At 49.3% G+C, this 8,848-nt stretch overlaps 1 protein-coding gene across 1 annotated transcript; it reads left to right on the forward strand.

Moving 5' to 3' along the window:
* The first annotated feature begins 4,815 nt into the window (after window positions 1-4,815).
* On the forward strand, window positions 4,816-5,634 carry LOC139833054 (chaperone protein dnaJ 11, chloroplastic-like). Its single transcript, XM_071823176.1, has one exon. The coding sequence runs from the start codon at window positions 4,957-4,959 to the stop codon at window positions 5,365-5,367; it is 411 nt and encodes a 136-aa protein (XP_071679277.1). The 5' UTR covers window positions 4,816-4,956; the 3' UTR covers window positions 5,368-5,634.
* Window positions 5,635-8,848: the final 3,214 nt, after the last annotated feature.

An 8,848-nucleotide genomic window follows, 5' to 3' on the forward strand; every position in this document is an offset into this window, starting at 1 on the left:
TCCCCCATTTATTTCATGTTCATGATCCTATTTCCAAGTTTTACTTTACAAGCTTTACTACTTTTGTTTTATCAAATTACTTTTTGATTTATGATTCACTTGGTTAGTTTTGGATTAGTACAAGAGTATCAAGGTTAGCCTAGAAGCAAAGCAAATTACTTAGCACCCCTCATACTTAGATGCTAGTGCTAAACCCTAAAAGTGACCACTCTAGTTGGGAACTTGTGAAATGAAATGACTTTGAAAACCTTGGAATGATGAGTCATTCTATCGAAAGATTTTGAAGGTGAATATGACTTGTGAATGACTTGGTGAATTTTACCAAAACTGATGGTTGGGTTCGGATGCGATACCATTCCAATTTTACAAGTACCCCCACAATACCTGAAATTGGGTAAGGCTTAGCTGGAAACTTATGTATTTTAGTATGGGTTCCCTCTGAACAAGCGTCATAGGGGTTATGCCGAGGCTGCCTCCATAGAAAGTGAATTGACGTGAAATGAGGTGAATGTCCTACCCAAGCCCTGTGCAGTTCCCGGGTTGACGGTTTGTTTTCACCGGGAGGCCAAGCTCATGGGGAGAGGTGCCTGTACTAGGGTATGTAAATGAAAGGTTAGGATTGGTAGTTCGCGTACTGCGTACGATAAATCAGGGCCAGTTACCCCTGACGAACCATTGCAATTGTTGTGGCACAAGTGTACAACCTCTGCAGAGTTTAACCTATTTGAATAGCCGCGTCCGCGGTCATGGACAGTTGGGAAGGCCATACTGTTCCGTGATCAGAACTTTTCTAAAAATATGAATGGTGACTTGTGAATTTGAATTTGAAAGGTGACTTTGACTTTGAATCACAACAGAGTTGTGGAAATGACACTAATGTTCCCACTTGAGTTAGTTAGCACATGAGGAGTTGGTTTACTAAAATGTTTATGAACTAAAATTGGCTTTATGCAAAATAAACTAGAGCTTAGCACCCCTTACTAGAATTGTTAGCACTTACATTAGTATTAGTTTGCGAGTACTTTAAAGTACTCACGGCTGTGTCCCTGGCTATTCAAATGGCCAGACTATGAAGAGGAGCAGAACTATCAAGATGACGACCAACAGGACGCCTACGACAACTAGGGAATCTTCTGACGTCAGACGTTGGCCTGTGGACTAGAGAGTCCCTTCTATTTACGCTTCCGCTATGAAACTATGAACTTTGTGTCCGTTGATCAATAGATCAACTATTTGTGTAATATTGGATCATGTGATCTCAATTTGTAAGACGACTATGGTATGAAATGAATGATGACTTATGATATTCAACTGTTATGTCTCGCAACAACAATATTCCTGGGATTGCGATGTATGGCATAACAGGCATCTGGATTTAAAAATCCGGGTGTTGACAACAACCCTATGGAGGCATCTTATGGTGAGTTTGGGTATTCTGAAGGCTATGGTATGATAACTTCACCCAAAAATCTCCTTGCATGATCTTATATTGTGCATATGCTACTTGAACATGTCATCTATCCATGTTGCATATGTGCTTGGTTTGTAAAAACTAGGGGGAGTGATGTCTCTAGAACATGTGTATTTGTATTCAAATACATATTCATGATATGCACATGTGTAGGGGGAGCTCCGTCGAGTTTTTGCAAATCTAAGTATCTCATCATAATATCATATGTTATTGTAAAGTCTTGTGTTGTCATCAAACGCCAAAAAGGGGGAGATTGTAAGAGCAAAGTTTACACCCCAAGTTTTGTGTGTTTGATGACAACACTTGAGTAATCTCACTGTGTGTCTTGAGTATCATTGTTAGATTTGCAAGTGCACGGTGACCTCGCTGGACACGTCAAGATCGGAAGACTGAAGCGTAGTTGATAGGTTTTCTGGTTTTGTGTGTGTATCGCGAGGTGACATGGCTGGAGAGAAAAAGGGGAGAAAACAAGTTTTAGCCAGGACGGTACTACCGGTACCTGTAGCGGTAGTACCGCTACCCCTATAGGTACCGCCCCACGGTACCGCTCTGAGTTCTGCGCTGAAATTGACCCACAGTACGAGTTGCGGTACCTCTGCAGTACCTGGAGCAGTAGTACCGCTCACGAGCGGTAGTACCGCTCACGGTACCGCCTAGGTACCGTAACTAGTTACGGCTGTACCGCTCTGGTACCGCTCCGATACAGCTTCGAGTCCAGTAAGGTTTGGACCCTGTTGCGGTACCTTGAGCGGTACCGCGAGCGGTAGTACCGCTCTGCGTCCACGTGGACCAGATCTGGGGGAATTCGAACTCAGAGCGGTAGTACCGCTTCCTAGAAGCGGTAGTACCGCTTAGGCAAAAACTGGACATAACGGTTGGATTTGGAGGAGCCTATTTAAGGGCTCCTTCTTCCCCAACACGATTTTATCTCTTCTCTCTCTCTCTTCCATTGTTGCTGAGCTTAATCCTTGAGGATCTCCTTCACCATCCAACCAATCTTGCCCAAACTTTGAGGAGTGGTGGAGGAGACTCCGATCTATAGTTCTACCAAGAGAGATTTCACCAATACTAGCTATTCCTTAGTGGATCTTGGTGGTAGGGTTCCTATGGTGGAGCATTGGAGAAGGGTTCCTATGGTGGAGCATTGGAGATGTGCACCTATGGAGGCTATAGCTTGGTGATGCACTAGCTCTATAGGGTGTTGGGAGCATCCTTGTGTGTGGAGCTCGCCCCAACCTTGTGAAGGAATCACCGCCTCGACCGGTGCCTTAGTGGAAGAGGGAGAGCACCTTCGTGGAGCTCTCTCGAGGAAGAAGGTGAGGCATTCCTTCGTGGTGTGGCCGTCTAGTCTCTTGTGTGAGACTAGCACCTCCTCAACGCAGACGTACTTCCTATTGTGGAAGGAACTGCGGGAAACAAACCTCGCCTCGCCTCCGCGCCCCCGGTTGTCTCGCTCCTTACTCTCGTTATCTTGTTGATTCCTTTACTTGTTGCACTTGTCCGAGAATCATTGTAGGATCACCCCTATCGCTAAAGTTTTCACCTTTACCTTCCGTTGCATAAAAATTGAAAAAGACTAAAACTTGCCGTAGCGCCATTCACCCCCCCTCTTGTTCGCTACGATCCATTCAAAGGGGCCCATGAGGATTACCATGATCTGAGGTGGGCCCATACGTCGGTTACAATAGAGAAGACTCACAAGAAGACGGATTCTTTATGAACAAGGCAAGAAGATGTCGATATAGGAAAGAATAGATTAGATCTTGATGTAACCTAGTCAAGTTCGGACATGACTCTCGGGACCTGGTCTCCTGTATAAAGGCTAGGAGAGGGCATGCCGAACGGGCACACTTACGCAACCAACACAACCTAGCATACACAAACCCTAGAAACCTTGCCTCTCGGCGAGTTCACCATATCAGTCTTTCGGCTGCCCCATTGTGTAACCTATTTTACTCGATAAATCAAGATCCGACAAGAAGGAGTAAGGGTTTTACCTCATTGAGGGCCACGAACCTGGGTAAATCTCGCTCCTTGTTCGTTTGGTATCTGATGTATCGTGTTAACCTGCAGGATTCCGTCAACCCTAACCTCCTCACGGTGGGTATTGCCGAGAAGCACCCGTGTGCTACTATATTGGATTATATGTTGATGAACTGAAGGTTACAAAGATGGACACCATGATCTCTCCTTCTCGGGATGCTTATGCGGGGAGGTGTCGTGTATTCTTGTTTGTTGTAGGGTTGCAAAATTACTAGAGTCTAACCGTCTAGCTAGTGGCCATGGACCTCCTTTCATTCCGACAAAGGGTTTCCACAGTGGCCACTCAACATATGCTACAAAGCTTGATGCATTGCGCAAGACGTGGCACGCAACTGCCACAGTGGTTACTCGGCATGCGGCACTTGAGCTGTCAGGCAAGCAGCTTGCCTATTTGCATGGTTAAGATGTCCATGCCACGTCCTTTCAAACCGGCGTTATCCACCGAAGCGGTGCTGGTTTGTCGGGGGAGGGTGGTGGGTGATCAGGCAAGTGCGTTGCGGACGTGAAACCATGTTCCTGAGATCTCTAGCGTATGTCACCGGCGTCGTTTCGCCTACACGGTGCGAGGTGTGTTCCTTGAAACCCTGGTTTTTCCAAGCGTTGCCAGGGCAGCTTGGTTTGGTGATGCCACCGGTAATAGGCTTTTGCAGCTTAATGGTTGTACCGGAGTCGTCGTGTGCTCCCACTCGGCCACCTTGAAGACATTTTCAAGGTGTCCTGGTAAGAAAACGCCTCTTGTTCTTGTCGCGGGAGAGTGGTTGTGGCCCATGTGAAAGGGGCCATCCAACCCCTAGTTCTCACGGGACCGACAAAAGTGGGAGAGTAAGCTCCTCCCTTTCTGAAGGAAAAATCGTGGTAAAATGAGATAGAGTTCAGAGACACCGGCGCTGAGATATTTTGTTGCTACATCTTTGTTATTCCTGTGTGCTTGTAGATGGTTTAAAAAACAGATGTGGACAGATCTTTGCTATTCCTGTGTGCTTCGATATACTGTAGTTCTAAAATATCTGCTCAACGTCTAAAGCCGGTGATTTTTAAAACAGATGTCGACAGCGGCGGCTTTGGTTCTAGATGCAAATCCGTGTGCTCTCCGCCGTACCAGGAGCAGTGAAGTCGACCGAATCCGCGAATCTGCGGGTACCGCCGGCATGATTCCGAATCGACGTGGCGGATGAGGCAAGGGTTGAGGAACATGGCCACATGACGCCGACGTGCACCTCTCTCGCTCGCCGACTTCCATGTGGCAGATCATGACGATGCTGCCGCTGACTCACGCCCCCATCCAAACCTCAGCAGCGCGTTATAAAATCTACTAGCCCCCATCCAACGAGCTCACTCTCACCTGCAAACTTTTCCTCTTCAATTTCCCCACCGATTCTGCCACAGCCATTCATCCTTCCGTCCGCGCTTTCCTTTCTCCTCTCCTCTCCTCTACACGTACGATGATCTCTGCGCCTCAATCCCCGGCAGCCTCTGTGTTCGGCCGGGCATCCTCCTGCTCCTCCCGAAGGACCACGGTCCGCTGCGCGGTTGCCGTCTCGTCGGCGCCGCCGGCCGGCAGGTGCACGCTCTACGAGGTGCTGGGGCTGCGGGCCGGCGCGACTAGCGGCGAGATCAAAGCCGCGTACCGGCGACTGGCGCGGGAGCTGCACCCTGACGTCGCCGGCGCGGCCGGCGACGACTTCATCCGGCTCCACGACGCGTACGCCACCCTCTCCAACCCGGACACCCGCGCGCGCTATGATCGCGAAGCTGTTGCCCAGGCCTACGCGCAGCCGCCCGCCTCCAGGCCGTCGCCGCACAGCGTCTGGGGACGGCCGCGCCGCACCTGGGAGTCCGACCAGTGCTGGTAGATCTTAGCATGGGACCTGTGAATACCACCGCCTGCCCCCCACTCTTTGGCCGCTCACCTGAGATTTTTTTTTTTTTTTTTTTTTTTTTTTTTGCTACGGTGACCACCGTCTGTGCACATGTAACCGCCGGCATCCTCTCTTTTTTCCGTTCTGAATGTGTAGCAATCTTCAGAATCTTGTGTAGGGTATTAACCTTTGCAGATACAATGTAAGCAAAATGTGATCCCAGGTTCTGAATTTGAAGAAACCGGACTTTTGCCCTGCAAATTGCAATGTCTTCTTGCCTTCTACCGAACGTATGCTCGCGGTTTCATGTTTGTTTCTTTCCGGCGACGGCGAGCCGTACCGGCCGTCTTTGTTTTCTTGGCTGTGGCTGACAAAACAGGATTGGTGGTTTTGGGGTCCCGGGGTTCCTAGACCTATTTAATGGTAAACTATGCTCCTTTCTGACTAACTTTGGTTCTCACGGGGCTCGATTGAGCTCTGGATGTGTGTGGCCAGCCTGTCGCGTCAGTTCCTCAAGGGTTGGGGGGGAACCTTGGGAAGGAGAAGCGGGATCGTAAGGCTGGGCTTCTGGCTCAGGTCGAGGGGGAGAAGCGGGATCGTAAGGCTGGGCTTCTGGCTCAGGTCGAGGCGCTTGATGCGGTGGCAAACTCGTCAGGGTAAGACGAAGAAGGATGGGTCTTCCGCTATCACCTGGAAAACCAGGTTGTTTTGCTCGACTCTTTGAAGGAGGAGTTTTGGCGCCAGCGCAATCGCGTACAATGGCTACTCAAAGGGGACGCACGTGATTGCTAATGGGCGTCATCGGAAATGCCGGATTACCAGTCTGATTTCGGAACAGGGCGAGCTTTCGGATCAGGCAGCTATCATGGGACATGTTTACGACTTTTACCGCCAGCAGATGGACTTAGCAGGCGAGGCTAGGGACTTCACCCTCTCACAAGACTTATGGCCCTCCTCTAAACGTATTTCCGATGCAGAAAATGTTGAGCTGGAAAGATCGTTTACTTTAGAGGAGTTAGCTGATGTCCTTCATGATATGCAAGTGGACTCGGCTCCTGGCCCGGATGGCCTGCCGGTGGCCTTCTTTTTGAGGTTCTGGGGAACCTTGCGACCCCTTTTTTTTAGATTCTTAACGGCTTTGCCCTAGGGAGGGTGGATATCTCACGGTTGAATTTCGGGATCTTGTCCTTGATTCCTAAAGTAAAAGGGGCAGATACTATCAAGAAGTTCCGCCCGATCGCTCTTATCAATATGATTTTTAAGTTTGTTTCCAAGACTTACACGTCTCGTCTCGCTCCGTTAGCACATAGAACGATTGACCGCTTACAAACCGCTTTCATCAAAGGCAGGGCCCTTCACGAGGGAGTGTTGTCCCTGCACGAGATTGCTCACGAGCTTCAGACTAAAATGCTAGGAGGGCTCTTCCTGAAGTTAGATTTTGAGAAGGCTTATGATCGGGTAGATTGGGAACTTATGCGCGAAGTCCTTCACCGGAAAGGGTTCTCCGTTACTATGGTTCATCACCTCATGCAGCTGGTCTCGGGTGGCCGAACGGCGGTGAACGTCAATGGGGAGATTGGCCCCTTCTTCCGTAATGCGAGGGGGGTCAGGCAGTGAGACCCGCTGTCCCCCGATCTCTTTGACTCTATGGTAGACGCCTTGGTGGCCATGTTGGCGAGAGCTAAGAAGGTTGGCCACATGTTGGAGTTAGTGAGACACCTGATTCCTGGGGGAGTCACTCACCTGCAGTATGCGGATGACACTATGGTGATGATCGAGCCGACGGATGAGGGTATTGCCAATTTGAAGCTCGTTTTGATTAGCTTCGAGTTGATGTCCGACCTTAAGATCGACCTTGCTAAAAGTGAGGTTGTGGTGGTTGGGACCACGCTTCTGGAGCAGGAGCGGGTGGCTCGGCTCCTCAAGTGCCGGTTGGGGAAATTCCCCATTAAGTACTAACATAGGCATCCCCAATGGGCCTGCCGAAGATAGTTACCGGGGTTTACTGAAGGCCCGCTACTCGAGGAATAAGAAGATTCGGAAGCCCAAGATATTATTAAGGGAAGCTAGAGTTGTAATAGGAAGCATTACTTGTAATCTTGCGGGATGAGTTAGGAACCTTCCCGGACTCTGTAACGTGTACAATACAAATCCCTCGGCTCCCCCTTATAACAAAGAAAGAATCGAATCATTGTCTCTCAAACCCTAGTTTTCATAATCGTCGAGTACTTTTCGGCTGAAACCTTCGAGATCTACTTGCCCTCTACTTCCAACTAAACCCTAGTCTACAACCCGTAGGCATTGACAAGTTAATCCCTTGTCAATTGGCGCCGTCCGTGGGAATTAGAGGCGTCAAGGATCTGATCTCGATGGCACGTTCAAGATCGTCGACTTCATCAACAGCAAGCAACGCGATGGATCGAGGTAAACAGATCGCAACTGGTCTTGTCAATTTTGTTCCTCACCCGCCCTCCCGTTTGGATGCATATGCGTATCTGGAGGAGCCTATGGAGATGACGTTCGGAAGATTTCACTTTCGCGTCGAGAAAGAGGGAGCGTATCGTGTCGAAATTCCGATCTCGTCGGGATTGTCGGCGGTCGATTCCGATTATTCGACCTCTACATCGTCAATCGAGTCAGGAGAGGAAGAAACTTCGTCGTCGCGCTTCATCGGCACTAGGGCAAGAGAAAACCTCGCCAAGATCTTCAACGACATGTCGCTTGAGTCATCTGCGGACTCCTATATAAGCGATGACTCAAGCAGTGTCGACAGCTTCAACTTCATCGACAAATCCACTACAGTGGGCAAGGTCTTCGCCAATCTTCATGATGGTGTCACCAAACCCAGCATAGATCTGAATACAAAGTATCATCAGATTTATGTCATCGGAGAGCCAAGCCGTGACCAGGAGGAAACATCTGAGGCTTTCGACGATTTGGGAAATCCATACGTCGATCCCTCTGATTTGCGACGAGGCCTAGGCAACAAATATATCGGGTCACAGCCGCGAGATAGAGTTCAACTTCCGCAAGCAGCATGGGATAGAGCCGCAAGAGCTATGGATGGCTCAGAACCAATGGCCACCACAGCCACGCCAGAAGAGTTACAAGCATATCAATATAGGCTCGCACGAGCTGCAAGGGAATTAGAAAAACAGACAGCTGCTTTAAACAGAAGAAGGGAGGCAGCCTCTGCATCAAGTAGGCGAAGGGCAGAGCTGAGTCGACAATCTAGAACTTCGGGTGATAGCCACAGGGAAGCTCGGAACAGAGCAAGATCAAGGTTACAAAACGTACCTGAAGGAGAAAGCGAGCACTTGGTTCAAAACCTCGACATGTCTTTTATGTCGATAGACACGAGAGGGAACATCATCCCCAAGACACCAGAAGCTGGGTATATGGCGACACAAGCTTTCATCCTTGCATCCAGGCCACCCCCAGGAGATCCAAGGGAGGCATTGTATAACATGGCAAT

This window comes from Lolium perenne, chromosome 7 (genome assembly GCF_019359855.2).
Source record: "Lolium perenne isolate Kyuss_39 chromosome 7, Kyuss_2.0, whole genome shotgun sequence".
Taxonomy (NCBI): domain Eukaryota; kingdom Viridiplantae; phylum Streptophyta; class Magnoliopsida; order Poales; family Poaceae; genus Lolium; species Lolium perenne.

Bases quoted from the DNA above. Each gene is read 5' to 3' on its own strand.
- LOC139833054 (XM_071823176.1), top strand. From the start codon at position 4,957: ATGATCTCTGCGCCTCAATCCCCGGCAGCCTCTGTGTTCGGCCGGGCA.